The sequence below is a fragment of the Nesoenas mayeri genome, assembly GCF_963082525.1.
Source record: "Nesoenas mayeri genome assembly, chromosome: 7".
Lineage (NCBI taxonomy): Eukaryota > Metazoa > Chordata > Aves > Columbiformes > Columbidae > Nesoenas > Nesoenas mayeri.
In genome coordinates, this window is record NC_137551.1 from 18,495,249 (window position 1) to 18,513,755 (window position 18,507).

General features: G+C 43.4%; 1 protein-coding gene across 1 annotated transcript in view; it reads left to right on the top strand.

Moving 5' to 3' along the window:
• Positions 1–12,045: 12,045 nt before the first annotated feature.
• SORBS1 (sorbin and SH3 domain containing 1) overlaps positions 12,046–18,507 on the top strand; it is a gene marked incomplete at both ends in the record, with an annotated part of 77,450 nt that continues 70,988 nt past the window's right edge. The window contains one exon of the mRNA XM_080347681.1: positions 12,046–12,077. Coding sequence (XP_080203807.1) covers positions 12,046–12,077 — 32 coding nt within the window. The remainder of the gene's footprint in view (positions 12,078–18,507) is intronic.

The window sequence follows — 18,507 nt, forward strand, 5'->3', positions numbered from 1 at the left end:
GATATTTTCATTGCCATTGTACTTGCTTTGATTTTGCAGCTGAGTGCCCAAAGCATATGGTGCTGTACAAACAACATGATGAAGTGAAGCAGGGTCAGCCCCTTTCTCTTTTTACCTTGAAAACAGTGTGAAACTCCTATGTTTCTTTTGCTTACCACTTCCAGTTCTTGAGCTCAGGGCTGTGTGTGTGTCTACTGCCCTCCTGTTGTGCTCTGGTGTGAGATCACTTGGACAGTGTTTTCCATTGCTGCCTATGGGGGTACTAGAAGCTGTGCTGTCTGCTTGGTTCTGTGTGAGATTAAGCTGTGAAGTGTGGAAAATTAATGCAAGAATAGCAGCATGCTGAGCTGATGTCCGTGTCTGCAGTGGGTTAGTTGTGACTAGATGCCATTACCAGAGCGTACAAGTGTACACATAAACTTCTTTTGATGGATTATGCCTGGCCACTATCTGCAATAAGGAGTTTTCTCCTGTTTCTCACCTCTGCTTTTTGTTTCTGGCAGTGTTCCTTTCTCTGTGGGGTTGCGGTTTGAGTGTGGCCTGTGTCCAGCCCTTTTAAGAAGAGCCAGGTTACTGGCTGTTGATCTGAGAAAGAGAGAAGGAGCTGCACTATCATTGTATTGTCAGCCACTCAGCGTGAACAGAGCAGCCTCCAGAAACACAAGCGAAAATGTAGACCTTGGTACTTTTGGGTCATCCCCATCTTGTTCCTGCTATTTCCTTCCCATGTCACTCTGAAAAGCCCCTTACAGCAGGTTTGGGTACCAGGACAGGCTAAGGCTATAGCTTGATGCATCAGAACTGCACAGACTGCAGTTTTGCCTATGCCACAGTGATCTCTGTGACTGCGGAACTAAGCACTGGAAGCTCAAGGTGTGTTTAGAGTTGGGGAAACCCCTGCTTAAAACAAACAAAACCAGCCAACCAAACAAAATATGCAGGAAACCTCTCTACTAGCAATGTGGTGAGTTATTTTGGTTTTGTGGTGGTTTTTTGTTAATCTCCTCAGTTTGCTTGATTTCAGCACTCAGCTGTTACGCTGCTGCATTCACTCTAAGTTTCCGGGTGGGAAAGTTTCTGAGTGGGTTTTATGCTGCTTTGCTGCTTTTTGCAGCTTGCTGAGCAGTTCAGTCACTGTCAGGGGCCTGGTGTGTTGGCTGCTTGTGTAGGAAGAATCCAAGTACCTTTTGCATTATTCAGTGGAAAGTCTTTCAGCAGACTTTTCTGTTACAGTGGAAATCAAACTCTTAACAGCAGATAAAGCCGGAATACAGCTGAAGACTAACAAAATTAAAATTAAAAATGTTGAAAAGTTTTTGGCCGTGTTCTTCATCTCTGACACTGTCAGCTGCCCTAATTTTGCTGCCATTGATAGGAAGGGAAGTTTTGTCACTAACAGCAGCAGACATCAAGTTTGCCCAAACTGAATCCTTCTGTGAATATTGCATTGATTTTTCACCAAAATAGCTGCTTATGGTCCTCCAGGAGCTGATACAGAGCATGTTTCCACAGGGAAAGTTTGAATGTTTAGCTGTGTCTTCCAGATCGAGGCACAGACCAGCCATACCCTGCATCTGTATTCCTGCATTGTGCTACTCTCCAAGGCCATGTGCCAGGTTAGAGCCTTTGCCACAGCAACTCTCAGTACCAGAGGAGTTTCTGTGGGCTGTTTTTTGTGCCATTTAGTCTCTCCTCCCCCTCTCAACCTAGCTCTTAGTCCTTGTGATGAGTAACGAGTTCTCTGCGTTGGGCGGCTTTTGGTAGCTGGGACTCTGGCCAGCTTCAGCCTTTTGCCAACTCACAAGGACAGGCAGGTTGGGAAAGCAAACATGCTGTAGTTAATGCCGGCAGGGCAGCTTCTTGTGTTGCAGCAAAACCAGGGCTTGACCTTGCTGCTGGAATATTAACTCTCTCGTGATGCATATTCTGGACAATTTAATAGGAAATTTTCTTCCCTGTACTAGCAGTAAGCCTTTCAAATGTGTCCTTTCAGTGATCCCTACCTGCTTGTTGGAGATGGAGAAACTATTGGACTGTCCTAGATAGAAAGCTCTAATTAGTTTCAACTTGTCTTTTTCCTGCATTTTATTGAAAAGCTAGGCTGGTTCTTCTGGGCTCATTGTTTTGAGATGTTAGCTGGTCTTGAAAGAAGTCTGGAGGCTTGTAAAAACGTCGTATTATTGGAGCTCTGTGAGCATATTCTGTGATGGCTCCCAGGCAAGGTCTCTGATACTCTACAAGAGTTTTTACCTCTGAGCATCACCTTCTGTTTTCTACATGTCATATTTGTGCCCTACCTGCACTGTCTGAGGACATCTAACTGGTGAGGCTTATTGGCTGACAGGCCGGTTTTACCAGACCCTTAGAGGTTCTGGTCTTGCATTGCTTGATGAAATAAGTGTGACTCCACTCCCCTCAGAGCCTGAATAAATTCACAAGAGAATTTGTTCAGTCATCCAGCGTAGGCATGTAACTTTGCTAGTTGGGTCCCTTCAAGAGTTTTTTTAAGTAGTTGAATACAGAGAAGTATGAAGAAGGCAGCGTAGAGAGAGGCTGCATTGCCCTCTGGAAGAACCTCTCTCTCTACTCAGTACAGAAGAAGCATAAGGTGACTGGCTATCTAGTTCAGCCTGATAAATGACATGATTAAAGTTGAGTGGTGTCAATACTTACCTTATAAATCAAACTGCAAAGACATCTTGCTAAAGCCAGGCTGCTGTTAATGTTATTGAGTGAAACAATAAAGCTGCACAGCCATCAGTCAGGTCGATGTCAAGTCTGATAATTTAGACTTAATATTGGATTGGAGTTAAATAGTCACATTTAGTAACTGTCAATGCATGCAAAAAAAATAAATAAATAAAATGTCCTCTGTGAATTCTGCCTCTGTGGCTGTCAGCCTGGCTGTGTACCACAACCAAGGAATTGATCCAAAGACAACCTGATGTATGTTTCTTCGTATGTGTCTGCTACCTGCCTGTTCTTCTGAGGGCTTTTATTCCTTGCAGCGGGGAGTTAATACATGTGGAGAGTTATTAATACATGTCGTGGCTGTCCTTACCCTTTGCTCCCAGCCCATGCTCTCTATCAGCCAAAACTGTTTATGCATCAGGGATAGCTGCGTAAGATACGTATTCACTTCTCTGTTTCTGCATTTTGCAAACCAGTATACTAAATTAAGCTGAAATCAGCAGTGATTTACATTAGTCAAGAGACTGTAGGTTGTAGGGAGGCGTGAATATTTCTGTTATTCAGCTGTCCTTACTGCTTGGAGGGGAATATCTAGCAGAAAGGCAGGAAAACGGATGTGGTTTCAACCTTCCCTGGAGACAACTGTAATTATGGGTTCTCACACACGGGATGCTGGGATGTGGATCTGGTCAGACTCCTGTTTATACTAACTGTGCTTCCTGCATGATAAAGCAGAGGGACTTGCTGCATCTAAAGGTAACCTTGTTTCTGTGAATGGCTGATTGCTTTGGTGCAGCACTCTCAGTAACTGTGTTGAAAAGCAGGACTAATGGCACTAATAGCATTTTCTTCTTTTTTGATTTTTGTAGGTATGTGTTGTTACATAGTTGTTGCATGTGAAGAGAAGATTAGTGGAAGTTGCTGTCAGAGGATCCTATCCTTCTCAGCTGGGCCTGAAGAGTTCAGCCAGCTGACTGGTGTGAGTACCCTGAAGGGAAGGGGAAGGGGCACACCACTGGGAGACCTCATCCTGACTTGGGACACCAAAATTGCATTTATCTCAATCACTTGCAGTGAAGGAGTTTTTCTTCCTAGTAGCAGCCTACTTGGGTTGTGCAGCAGAAAGCGACATGATGGTGGAAACACCACTGTATTATATGTTTTTTTGGTAGGTGAGCCAGTCAAAAGCTCCAGTTCTTGAAAGAGGATCAAGCTCCAAGTGCTATTTTTGTTGTGAATCATGGATGTGTTAGATAAATCATAGTAGTCCCAGCAAGGATTAAATTCACCTTTGCCACCATCAGATGTGTTCTTTGTTTATTATTTACAGTTGTGACATTCTTTTCTGTTTATTTTTATATTGGTGCCAGTAAATATTGTGTGCCTCAATGTAGGTCAGAAACATAGGGAGGTAGTGGGATTTTGGAATTGGAGTGAGGATTAGGTTTTAGGATAAGGACCAAAGTTTAGCTGTTGGCCCTGAATAGGCTACTAATCCAAGTTTAGCATTGGTGCTTGCCTGCATGGCAATAGTGAACTGGATTCACTCACTCATCTGTGAGAGGCCATTGGGGTAGGTTTGAGTGGGTGTCGGGATGTGTGATTTGACTTGGTGTAGTAGGTTTAGAGCAGGCAGGAGCTGTTGGACTGAGATCAAGGTTTGAGTGAGTTACGGAGTTGATGACATAAGATAAAGTCAGATTGCCAAGGGGCTACTGAGCTACATTTAGGTTGGCTGCAGACAGGACAGCAAAGGAGATGATGTGGTACCATTTGGTCTAAGATTAAGTCCTGGGTTGAAAGAGACTTGACAGTTCTGAGATAAGGTTTGATATTCTTACTTGCCTGAGGCAAAAGCGCGTCAGCCTCTGAGGACTCTGCGTTGAAGCTGAAGTCTGAGGATGGAGGCTGAGGCTCACAAGTAAAGCTCTTGAGACCATTTTTCCCCCTGAGGATGACTCTGATACAGAGCCTGTTTGTGATTGAGAAGGCAAAGGTCAAAGCAGCAGTTACCAAAGACTGAATCTTATCCAAGACATGGTAAATACAACTCCTTTGGGTTACTTCTTTCTTTGTTTCTAGAAAGACCGAAGGCATAAGGGGAGCCATGTCTCCTGTCTCTCCCTTTGTACAGGTGCTCTGATGGTCTCATATTTCAGCTCAGTATGGTCATCTCGCTTCCTTTCCCATATAACACCATACCTGATGTTTGTCTCCATGCCGGAGGAACATCCATACTGACATTGTGATTCTTGAGGGTTGCTTGTATCTCTCTCCTTAGGTGATACAGAGCCCTTCCAGTAAGGCTGCATCAGTCTCTTGCACACTGAACATGCAGAGGCTCTTGCCAGCCTGACTGTGCTGTGTCTTTCATGAGCTAAACCTCTGAGGAATGAAAGTCCAGGCAGTTGGAGACGAAGCTGGAGAAGCTTTTGGGATATATCAAGCCAAGTTTTATGTCATTCTTCTCCTGCTGCCTTATAAGCAAAATCACATGGACCCATCTGTTGAATTGTCATAATTATTTGGTCTCTTTTAGAGATGGGCTGTTTTACACCAGACCTGAATATGGTCCTATGCTTTGGCTGCAAAAGGGAGGGAAGTTTACTTCCCTCATTTGGCTGCTTTAGAGGGAAGGGAATGCAGTATTCGGCTCTCCTACAGTCAGGCATTGATCTGGAAAAAGAGCATCTCCAAGAAGCCTTGATACTCAGAGACATGCTTGCTAGTTGCAGTGCTTCATGCTTGTGCTGTGGCTGACCTATGTTGTCAAGCAAGTGATGACATCTCCCTTCCTTCTTCCCTTATCCCCTGCTCAATCCTATTGGCTGTCAGGTGACATCAAGGCATGGCACATCTGTGCTTCAAGAGGTGCACAGCATTGAGTACCAGGGCCTGGATAGCCCATCTAAGAGTTTGGAGAAGAGTGGCTTACTCTTTAGCCCCCATTCCAGGTTAGGTGGAGCTCTCTTTAAATTACCTTTTTATGTGAGCGAAAATATTTTTTTTCTATAATCTGATGGCTCTTTTCCATTAGTTGGAGGCTCATGGGAATGGAGGGAAGCGCTTGTACACCATGCTATTTTGCATTTGTTGCTTTTTAAGCTTCGATTAAGGCATTGTGATAGTTTTAATGTGACGTGCAATGCATGCTGCAGATCAGCTATTCACTTCAGACCATTAGTCCAGGCATCTGGCACTTAGTGGAGACAAAGCAGTTCTGGGCCTGACAAGCTGGACCAAAGGCACAGAAAGGGGAAAAAGATCATCTAGGACCAGGAAACAAAGTAGGTTTATGAAAACACAGTGGGGAAATCTTGAGTAAATATTTTGCTGTCATAGGTGGAGGAGGCAAGGTGTGGATAATGCTACCAAGGCTCTCTAATTGTTTCTCTCACAGAGGAGAAAAACTGCCATGCAGAGAGCTATTGTAACGTTGCTTAAGAGTTACTGTTCTCACTGATGGCCAGATTTCCCAGGGCCCGCTGGTCGATAGCTGCTGCCTTATTCGGTTCCCAAGTTCATTGCTTCAAGTGAATGCTGAAGGTTATTCAGGCAGGCTACTGTAACGAGCAGCGTGCCCTCCTTTTTCTGTTTCCCCTGGGGACAGAGCAGGGTGTCTCCTAGAGGAAGGCGTTGCCCAGAATGTCATTTTTGTTCCAGCCAGCTGGTCACACCAGCTCCACACTGGCTCTGCCCATCTTAGACTGTAAAAGCAGTTTAAATGGTGCAACATTGTGCCAGAAACCAGAGCAGTAACAGTGAGCTTATAGAGAGCAGGAAGATGGAGTTTTCATTTTTTCCGTTGAACTTTCGGGAACAGATGGAGACTCGATGAGGCAGAGATGCTGGAAGGGACAGTGTGTTTCAAATGTTTTCCTTAATGTCTTCCCAATCTGCTCATAGATTCATGGCTCCTGCCTGTTCAGTACAGGGCAGTTACTATAGGATGTGAAAACTTCAACGCCCCCGAGCCTCCAGAGGTGGATGGTTCCCCAAGGCCTGTTAAGCTGTGTTTTTCAGGCTAAGGAACTTTTGACTCAAAAGGTCGTGGGAGCAGCTCATGGCCTGATGGGCAATGTCTTTGTTTACTTCATTCCAAGTCACCACAGTGAAGGGTCTGGACTTTCTGGATAGAGACAATGACCCAGGAGCATCTTGATTGAGCCCTGTACTGATGCTAATAGGCCAGTCCTAAATGGCCAATTTGGTTTGGTTTTTTTTTTTAATCTGGTTAAAAAGCCAAGAAGAATCTAATCAGAGCCCAGCAGTGCAATGAGCAGCAGTCATTATCATTACTTAGTCATCCAGTTGCTGTTTCTTTGTTCTGACAAGAAATGTTGGTGTGGTGGGAAGGGATGCGGGAAGATCAGCTTTTATATTTGTTTCCTTGAAGAGGTACAAGGGCATTTCCTCTCAATGCACCTGTACCCAAATGGTGCCCTTAGAGGACAGATTTAAAGTCAGTGAGGCCTTCAAAACTCTGTGGCAGCCACAGTTTGAGGGAGAGGAATCAACGAGAACAGGGAATTTAAACCCTCATTAGCTCTCAAAGGCAATGACTTTCAGCTGTGAAATGTGAGATATGATTACTCTCTTATTAGCTTTCATAGTTACAAATGTAACTGGCTAATAATTCCAGCCAGCTGGCCAAGTTAGAGGAAATACACATTTCTCCTCATCCTGGTATTTTGGGCTGTATCTCTATTTACTAATGACATACACAGCATGTATATTGGGCAGAACTGCTGGAACTTAATTTCCATGAATGCCCAGGCTTGTCTGCTGGAAGACTTGCTGCTTTTTATGTCTCTGTAGTTCTGTTTCTGGAGAACAGAGAATCAGCTGTGAGTAGCCAAATTTGATATTCACTTGTATTTAGCAATTAGGGTGCAGGGAAAAGCATTGCAGGAAAATATTGAGATGGAGAGAGCGCGTACAGTCTGAATTTTATTTGTTGCTTCTGCTAGTCCCCTTTACTGCATTCCTACATCTCATTTTTTTGCTTTTGACAACCTACCAATTCACTGTCATTGGAAAAAGCAGTAAACTCAGTTGCTGGCCCAGAGATTATGCTAAATATCTGAGTATTTTAAGCCTGAAGAAAAATGAGAGAGTTTTACAAAGATCAGCTTTCTTGCATGTCATAGAGATGATTTGGTCCTGAGCTTACCTTAAGGTTAATTTAAGCTCTACAGCATGAAATTTAAGAGTACTGGTAAAGAGCTACTGCCATTACATAAGCTTTTAGTACTGATTGGGCTGTATTCTGTTACTTTTACAGCCAGCGGTGCCTTTCATTGAATGAGGTGCTGGTTGGATCAGCAAGAATGACTCTGCCCTAAACTAAACTTGTTATATGAAGTGTCATTGATGATCTTGTGTAGTATAGGAACAGAGCCTGCATTCTCCTGGCAGACACAATCCAATAATCAGTGAGCATAATCCTTATGCCCCACCCCCAGTTTGGCATGCATACTATAAATCACAGCATGGAAGTTTTGCTTCCATTTTGCTGGAATGTGAAGTGGCAGTACAGGGTGCAAAGGGCTGGAGATGCTTATGTGCAGGTGAGGATGTGTGTTTTGTTGACCACATGCTGCAACTGCCATTAATTTCCTTAAGACTTGGGTAAGCATAACTGAGCCCTAAGCTTTTCCCCTGCAGTGTTGTATTTAGCAGGTCCTGCGTTGTACAAAATTGCTTGGACCAGGGTCAGCAACTATTAAAGGTAGATGGGCAAGGTTATGCTTTCTTTTACGCTTGGGTTTAAATATGCCAGCAGATCAGTGGGAACTGGAAGAAGCTGCTGCTCAGGTGGCTGCTGAAGAGCTGATCACTCCCAGCTTGTGTTGCTGTGAGGCAGCACCTCCCAGCTCCTGCTGAGTTCTCCACTCAAGAAGCCAACAGCGGGAGCCATGCCTCTCACACAAGTCTCCCTTAAGATGCTGGAGATCCCAGATCCTGCTGAACTGTAGTCCTACAAGGTGGTATTTTTTTTCTGTTTTAAATGAGGGATCACCAGCCTACAGTATATCCCTTATCTCCAACAGCCAGAAGAGACACCAGGACAGTTCTTCAGTCTTCAGCAAGGAAGACAAATTATGCATTTGCTTTTCTCAGCCATTTAAGAAAATTTTCTAGCAGTTTTTCTTGCAGCCTGTGCTGTTCTCTGTGTGAGATTATCAGGTTATGTGCTTTTGCTGGATTAATACACACATTATTGTTACAATGGCCTCTTACTACTTCTGCCCTGCAGACTTGCTCCTACAGGCAGGTTAAGTTCCTGTCTAGATCTCTTAAAAGATCTGTATGCATCTTTACAAGGAGTTTTGCTCAGTCTCTGGTGACAGTCTGAACCCCTTCATGCCATGCAGATTGAGCTGTAATTGCTTACTGAGTTCCTGTCCTGTTGCAATAAGCTGCCTGGCAGGTTGTAGGGGCTGCTGGAAGCCAGATTTTGTTTGGTGGTGACACCGGTCCCCATAGCTGGGGAGGACTGAGCTGCAGAGTTCAGGCTCAGGTCTGAGGCATCCAAGGGGATCTGGGTGTTGGGAGCTTTGGGGCAAGCTAGGGCTCATCTCTGATAGCAGGGAGGGTGCTGTAAAAGTATCCTAACCAGAACCTGGGTGGCTGTTTTGTAACAAAGCATAAGCTCCAGCCCAGCAGGGTGAGGATACTGGGTGAATGAGTTTGTTCTCATTCACGGTACTGGGTGGAACTCCAGCAGCAGCGTGTTATTTTGGCTGAGTTTTCTTTTGCAATTCAAACCACAGAACTCAGAGGGTACTGAACTAAAAGCACGAGCATGATTTAAGCTTGCTTGCCTTCCTTCTTCATCTGCAGAACAAAGTAAGCTCAATCACTTTTGCTTAACATCTCCTGGATCTTTCAGAAGTACCTTATTTTCTAAACTGCATGTCACAACACCTCTTTGACCTCTTCTGGTGGTTGTAATGCCTAGCCCCACAGCATAATAGAGTGGCATAAAATACCTAGTATGACTATGTGACATTTATCAAAACACAAAACCACTATGGATTGTCCAGAAAGCTTCCCAGGGTAATTTATAACATGAATAACCCACTCTCTCCAGTGAAGGGAATTGTCTACTACTTTGGTAGCAAAACAGACATAATGAGGGTAGGCTTGTCCAGCTTGATCCAGCTCCTGGATCCTTCCCTATTTTGCCCGTCCCTAGGTTCCATTCTCTCGTTCACTAGCTGTTATTTTTACAGTATGGTTTCTATTATCTCAGTATTTTAAAACAAGTATGTTTCAAGTATCAGGAGCTGGTGATGACTGCACAGCTTACTTTGGACAATGTTGTGGGCTTTTTTGTCAGCTTTCCTGGTTTGTTTTTGAGAACAACATGTGGGGATTTTTTTTTATTATTTTTTTTTATTTTTTATTTTTTTAGAGAGGACAGTAGGGTCTGACCATTCAAAACATACTTTTTTTTTTTTCTATTATCCTTTATTTGGACTGTTCATATGTCTGAAATAACCCTCTTCTTTTTCCACCCAGACCAAATACACCTGACTTTTAAAAGAGACTGCAGTATAAACCTAGATCTAGATCTAAATCTGCAAAAAGCCTCTGCTGTCTGCTGGGGTAAATGAAACCAAGCTCAATGTTACAAGTTCCCAGCATCAGTCTTTTAGGACTTGGTAGCAAATGTGGGCTCAGGGGCCCTTTGTTTACTCTTATTAGAACCACCAGTGGCATGTTCGCACTGACGTATGGGATTGATCTTAAATGAAGTAAGATAGAGCAGCATTTTCCAACCACTTTAGCCAATATACCAGGGCAAAATTGTGCCCATATTGGCTAACAATTAAGTGCTTCATTTGGGAGGTAAGTATTGGGATGCTAAAAGGTGTATTGGGGAGGAAAAAGGACAGGTTGTGTTGCCGACAGAACCTCAGTCAGCATTTCACAGTGTATCAGTATGGGTTTATGTGTGTAGATATTTGGAAACCTTTGTTCTGTGACCTTCACTAACATTTTACTGAAAGAATCTGAAATTAGAGTAAGCACTGACCCACACAGTAACCTTTGCTCTATGCCCTTCTGCAATCAGCAACTCTTGCCATCTGTGTTGCTTTCTACGTCTTGTTTGAATGCTGAGATGATTGCCTTGCAATAATTTTCAGTACATTTTTTCAATATGTGAGTTTGGCAGCAGTTAAATGCCTGTACATGCATATTTCAGGAATCAAAATCCAGAGATGGGTTGCAGACAGAGACACTCTGAAGTGTCAGTCACGAAAGCCAGCAGTGTGTGATGCACTGGTTGCTGTGGTCTGGTGACAAAGGACAGTACCAAGAGATTTGAGAGTCTCCTTCAAATTATTACCACTGTTAAGCTACTATTTGCTCTTGCATGAACCAACGTCCAAGGTCTGATTTCAGGAAGACTTGGTCCCAGTCGTTTGTTCTGTCGACATTCACCATGGAAGGAAGTGTGATCCTGTGCTGCTACTCACCTTCTGTACCAACAGGCTGCCCAGGCCTAGGGGTGCATGGGTATACCCTTGATCTCCTAAAAGCTGGCACCACCTCCACCCCAGTGCAAGTCTTAGGCTGTCCAAAGGGAAGCCAGGCTGCACTGTGATGGGGACACTCCAACACTCTGCTACAGCTTGTGGCCTGAAAGTGTCTTTGATGCCTGTTATGATGCCCAGTGGAGTGGGCATTTAATATGTAGTAGCCATTCAAGCAGTTAGTTTCCCTTTGTGTCACCTCAGATATTTGTGATACAAATCTCAGTTGCCAAGTGCAGAAACTTTAGCTGCTACTTCAACTCCTGCCCATTGAAATAGGATCTGCCATGTCCAGTGCTAATGAAAATATTCCTTCCTTGACAAGCAAATGCTGCCTTGCTTTAAAAAGTTTTTAAAAATAATAAAAGTAACCCAAAGTGTTTTTTTAAGTATTTTCCCTGTACTTCAGTATTTCTCCAAGGTCTGCCTGTCACTTCCCTTCTGAAGTGCATCCCATACCCGTGCTACCATGGAGTGTCACCCTCAACGTTCCTGCCTTTCCTCAGCTCCAGAGCTGCAGGAAGAGTCAGTGTCTTTCCTGATGACAGTGGCAGAGGAGTGACAGGCAGGCTGGGTGGGGGTGGCTGATGGTGAGCAAGCCTAGTGACAGGGTGAGGTGACTAAGAACCAACTGGCTAATTAAAGCACAGCAGTAGGAGGAGCAAAGTATTTAAGGGTGCCAGAGAGAGAGAGAGAGATGCCCCCACTAATTTGTTACACCTCGACAGCCAAGTGACTGGGCAACACAGTGAAAGGTTTCCTTAACTCTTTCGTGCCTCTTATGGAGTGAAATCAAGGGACTAAGGAAATGGCACCATTAACTGAAAAGCCTCAATCAAGGTAAGGGCACTGATATATTTTTTAGTCACAATTAGTCAAAGCTAGCCCCCCTCCTACAGCTGCTGGGGGCTTGAACTGCCAGGACTTCACGTGGCACTGTGATACGCTAATGTACACTGAGTGGGTAGATCTGTTGGGGCAGTACATGCTGATTTTCAAACTGCTTCTTTCATTTGGATAGGTATTTCCAGTTGCTGCTTGAAAGGAGAGGAGATATCAAGGTAGTAATTACATGGGTTTGTGTTCTCATTAAGGGAAGTGGGCAGGTCCTTGCCTCCTTACCCTAGTGACTGGATCTTTCTCCTGACTATTTTTATGGGAAGGAGGGATTGCAAGCAATTCCTGAATGCGGATTCTGAGGCAGTTGCTAAAATGAAAGTGATGAGAATGGATGTGGAATACTCAGCAATATGTGAATTTGGTCACCTAAGGCTGGAGGAGTCAGAGCAAAGTGAAGATGAGAACTGGCTTCTGGAATGCAACTATCTGCTATTTCTGGAGACACTTTGGATGTCAGGCTGTTGCTTAAACCAGCAGTTTGTTTTTCTCAGAGTGTTTTTAGTACTGACTACGGGAGCAGTCACTGTGTTCTTCATTGCAGTGTGTAGGTGCCTTTAGAGGCAGCACAGTCTGACAAGGCTAGCAAGCCAGCAGTCCAGCCTGAATTCCCTGCCAGTCTTGGGTTTGCTGTGTGGCCTTGGATACATGACAGTGACCAAACCTCTGAGTTTTGCTGGGACCTTTTTGTGCCTGATATTCAGGTAGATGAATCAGTTCCCTGGCAATTCTTCTATTGCAGCAATGCCCCTAGGTTGGCAAAGGCTGAGGAGAATGACGCTGTCTAACTTCAACTTGCACCCCGGGCTTGTCAAAGGTGTGCTGGAAGTATTGTCTGACTGGCTCCCCATATGCGTTGTTTAGACTTAGCTTTATGTGGTTCCTTGGAGGTCATTGCAGTTGTGTGTAAATGAAACCAATTCTCAAACTAGTTTTGCTTTTTCTGAAAATATCAGTTTTACAGGTTGCTTTTTATAAGTGTACCTTGTTACACTGTGCCAGCTCAGCTGATTTCATATTTTGCATAGAATAGGGGCCTAAATCTTCCATCTCTGCATAAAATATAGGAATATCATCTACATACCTTGAAAAGTGTTAGCTGTTGCTTAGTGAGTGCTTGTGCAGAGCTTTAAAACACCTAGTGCTAGCAGAGGTCATAATTAAAAATTAATGTTTGGTGTGGTCACCACAATGAGCACTCATTAATGCCTGTGCAATTGCTTTACCTTACACAACTGGGAATCTTGGGATGTGTCTGGAATGATATAAGGTGGTCTGTAGCATCGAAGTATCTGGTTTATATGTCAGAGGTACATCAGAATATTCTCTATATCCTCTTTATTGTGAAATGTTTGTCATCTGGATTTGAACTTTGTGACACTAGTCAATCTCTAATTAGTATTTCTACATAATGAAACTTCCTCTTATTTACTACTTCACTGACAGTGTGTGACAGAGGGGAAGACAGCCTTTGTAGTCTTTGTTATACAAAATCATGCAAGAGAAGCTGCTGGATGTTGTTTAGATGACCTAATTGATCGTATTTATAGAATGCCATTCACTATAGTAAATGCAATGTAGTATTTGTGTCCCTCAGTCCTGCAGTCAGCTGAATGGATCCATTGTTATACATAATTAGGGCTTCTGGAATTTGGGTCTGTTTATTTGCAGCAATTGTTTTGCAGAGACACAAGTGGCCCCGTATCAGAGGTGTACAGAGAGTTGAGCGCAGCACGCAGAGCGCCCCAGCTGTACAGCTCTTACAAGTAGTCTCACAGCAGCTTGAACTCAATGAATCTTCTGTTTCTTCCAGCTGCAGTATAAAGCCAGCATCCTCTTGGCTAGGTGCGGTTATTGCAGATTGTCTGAAAGATTTCCCTTTTGCAAAAGGTAAACCTGGTGTCATTAATTAAACCTTAACTGTAAATAAATCCCAAATTCAGTAGTTATGTGCTCCCTGCCCACGTTCCTGTTTGAGTCTCAGTTAAGTGTCCTGAACTGTCCCAGGTTGTGGTATGCTGTTAAATCATTTACAGCCTTCCCTCAGGAGTTGGTGGCCTGAGAGCTGTGACCAGAGAGCTCCCTTGTGCAGGATGTACATCAGCTTGTTTGGAAAGTATTTCCATCTATGAGGTGTTAGCATACGTATCACAGATAAAGCCGAGCAGAAATCTTAGCTTCTCCTGCTTTCAAATGCTGTGCCTTGTGTCTCTTACTAAGATGAATATAAGGTATATTTAAATATACCCTATAAATTTTTACTTTTCTTTTTGAAGTTTTAAAATGTTCCCGTGAGCTGCTTGGGTGTGTGAGTGTGGCACAAAGGCATTTGTTTCTTTAACAGACACAAATGATACATAGGCCACAGCTACTGTCACCATGATCTCAACCATCAAACACAAAAAACAGAGGTCAGTCATGACAGCCTTGGGAGGAAGTCGAAGCCCAGTTACAGTATATTTTGAATCTATTGTCAGGAGGTGAAATGTTTTTGACTGTAAGGCTGCTGATAAGAGCAGTTCTCTTATCCAGGGGGAACGATGATGCACTGCATGTCAAGTTACTCTCGTGTCTGCTCTGTGCCAAACAACCCTCTGGACGGCTGTTTTCCAAGCCCTGTGTTTATAGCAGAGCAGCAGGTTGATGGTTCAAGCAGGAGCCACCTTTCATCCCTGCAGCCCTGCAGGTGTAAGTAGTTCAGTGGCTGATGTGAAATTATTCCAGTCTATTTCTTTGCAGGGAGGTCTCTGTAGACATGAAATCACTATCTGAACTAGCACTGACCATAGAATTGTTTTCAGTAGACAGGCCAGAATTAGAATAGACCCAAAAAAGCTGATTTACCTTTTAAACCTTGCTTTTCAGCTGTTGGGCATGTCAGCTGTAGGCTTTGCTCTCTGCTTCTGTGACATTAAGCAGAGCTTAGACTTTGGACTGCCAGCCTTTTAAAGTCTGCTGCTGTTTGCCAGATTTCAATGAGGTGGGTGGCAACATGCAGACCAATTGCTTTGGAAATGGTTGTTTACAGGCTTGCAAAATGAAGACCCAGAGGTGCAATCGCTTTCTAAAGCTGTGTAGATGGAGCAAGCCCAAGGAGGGAGAGCTGCTTAAACAGAAAAATTGTGTTGCTGCAAAACAATTTAGCTGTAGCTGTTCATGAATTAAATTTAGGTTGCAAATCAGCATTCAAGCCGTAAGAGGAATGAGGTCTGGAGTAGACTTCCAGGAGACCAGTGGAGGCAGGAAACCTTACCAGTTTGAAGCTGAGACATGAAATGTTCTTGCAGAGGATTGTATGACACAGTTGCCTGCAATAGCATGGGAGTAGGCCTGGTGACCCAGGAGATCCTTTTCTGCCCCCTGCTCCACAAGTGGTGACCTTGAACTGAGTTAACTCAGGTTGCAGCTAAACTTTGTTTACTCTGAAGTTGATGACTGTAAGATGACTTAGTTCAAAAGCATCTCTGAGTTCTTAAAGCCACATCTCCTAGTTTACATTTCTTATTTGACTTTGTTATTAGAAACGGCAAATTCCTCTTAAATTGAAAAAGGTGGTATGTATGCCAGATAACTTAATTTTACCCATTAGAAAGGAAACAAACATGCACCATATTAAAAAAAAAAAACAAAAAAAACAAAAAAAACAAAACCTGGTGATACTGCATATGAAATGTGCTATGTTTATTTATTCTAACAGCTGTAACTTCAATTATTTATAAGAACACCGTAGCCAAGCTCGTGTTCTATGCTGCCATTTGTTTCATTTAGTGAGCTTTCACTGCTCTCTCTCTGCTGTCTTAACGTTTGCCGGAGAGCGTGGGGAGGCTGTTGTCTTGTACAGAATTGGTATGATTCTTCTGTGTGCACTGCTTGCTTATTCATAGTCTTTTCATGACATCAATTCTTGGGAGCATAATGTCTTCTGAAGGAATGACAGGATGTTCTTTAACCCTTAAAATAAAAATGACAGGCAACATATTTCTTTAAGTATTTCAGGATAAGAGAATCATGATACTTGGAGAGAGAGCTGATTGCCTGGGTTAACCTGGAGCTGCCTCCTATGTTCTAGTTATTTCTTCTTGCCACATTTTATGTGATACAAAATGAGATGTACAGGGGAGATGTGCTTTCCAGCAAGGAAAGCAGAGGAACCCCCTGGTAGGAGGTGCTGGCTGCAGCGCAGCTCTTTGCCCCCTGCCTGGATTTGGGCCTTGCCGTTGCTGGCACAGCTGGTTGAGCAGAGCGCCTGGGTCAGGGACAAGGGGACGACGTGAGAGGTTCTGAGCCAGGGGCTGGGCAAATGAGTGTTGTATGTGATGTGTGAGACCTGAGCAGGTGAAAAGTTTTGTGATTGCAAATCATCCGTAAGCCTGAAAGCTTATTATTTTTCTAAAAGCCTCAACTCCTAGATTATACTAACATAAATAAGAATTTGATATTTTTTTTTTCATTTAAGCACAGCCACAAAACACTTAAAGCTCTCGTATATGGAAAGAAAACTTCGAAAATGTGAAGAAACCTCAGAACTGAGAAGATAAAGCAGGAGGCCAAATCTCAGGAATATAAGGAATGTGCCCTATAAGTTTTCAATGCTCATCTTGTGTCTAGCAATTGTTTTAAAATCCTATGCGAGTCATCAGAGCTATCAATACTATCAAGAAAAGAAATGAAAGGAAATTACTTCCCCCCCCGCTCACATTAGACCACCAAAAATAACCACCGCCTGCAACGCTTAGCTGAGATACCAGTGACTTAAGAGCGTGTGTCCTTGCTCAGAACTATTAATGAGCTGTTTGTTACCCCTGCCATTGTAGGGGGAGTACTCAAATGTTTAGAGTATGTGAGATAATCCAGAGACGTGCTGTGCAGAAGTAGTTGCCACTTATCTGCATTCCTCCTAAATAGGCTTCTGAATGCACTGCTCGCTTTTCCACACCAAGTAGGGAAGGAACTGCAGCCTTGGAAGAAATGTACTGGGGGTGAAAGGGAGGAAGGAAGCATTAAACATCCAACTAGAGGTATGAACAAACTGGCATGGAGTTGGTGGATGTTACGTACGGACATTGGCATGTTCAGGGTTACAGCTGCTGGCTTGTACCCTGAGGAATTCATTACCTTTCATTATGTTTTGAATGTCTGCAGCTTTGAAGCCTTTGTTGCTATGTCTGTCATATTTTAGGAAAGGCACAAATTCCAATTTGGCAAGGAGACTGTGGTTAGCTGATTAGAGCAGGAGCTGGAAGAAGACACTTTGGAGTTCTGGAGGATTTTATCCATCAATCTTTTTTTTTTTTTTTTTTTTTAAATTATTATTATTAATTTGTTTTGCCTGGTCTGGCAGTACTGGTTTCTCTGTTTTTAGTATTGACACAAGGATCTCATTTTTGGTTGCATCTGAAAGGCTCCCTTCTGAAGTACCGTGGTGCACACTTCTGTGTCAGACTGCGGAAACATCTGGACTGTAGCTATGGGAAGTTCTCAAGAGGAACTGGGAGCAGCAAATGTTTCCAGATCCACCTGCTCCCACAGCCCATGGACAACCTGTGTATCCAATCTGTCTGGGACTGCTCTGTCTAAGGATGTTCCATCCAAACACTCACAGCACACTGACTTAACAGCATTTACCTTCTCAGTGTTATAGAGGGCAATGCTTTACCATACTGGGGCTGTGGAGCCAGGTGTGCTGTCTGGCTGGACCATGTGTCTGGTCCCAAGAGCAGCCTTAGGGCTAAGGTAGGCCTAGTAGGACTTCAGTATGTGGTTTAGGTTAAGCATATGGAGACAGGTAGAATAATTCTCTAGCCCTGATGCAAAAGGGCACTGAAGCATGTTCTCAGCTCGAAGTGTGCACCATACTTTCCGCAGTCTAAACCATTGTTATTTTCTACCTGCATGCAGCAAATCTGTACACAGAGTCTCAACTGATCAAAATCAGCTTTTAAATGGAGTCTCTGGAGTTACACCAGCCCAGGGGCTCAGGAGGGGTTGCGTTCACCCCAAGCACACTGAATCCATTCTGTGCATGGGAACCTGCATTAAGTATGTGTTCATTTGAGTGCTTGAATAGTGCAGATTAGTTTCACAGCAGGTGAACACTGAATTCATGTTATTTTAATTGAATTCCATAATTGCTTGTAAGTGTGGAGATATGTAGAAAAGTAATTTTTCTAGATCTAGTTCTACTGAGTTTGTACACCTCCTCTAGTTAATTTTAGCAAACTTGTTTAATTATCACTTTATTTTTTAACCTCAAATCACTTCCCATGAAAACTAATTTGTTCTTTTAAGGGCAAATAAATGTGCTTTTTTTGTTATGAGTTATTTCCTTAAGGCTTTTCTGAATGCAATGCAGGACAGTGCTTGACATTGTAAG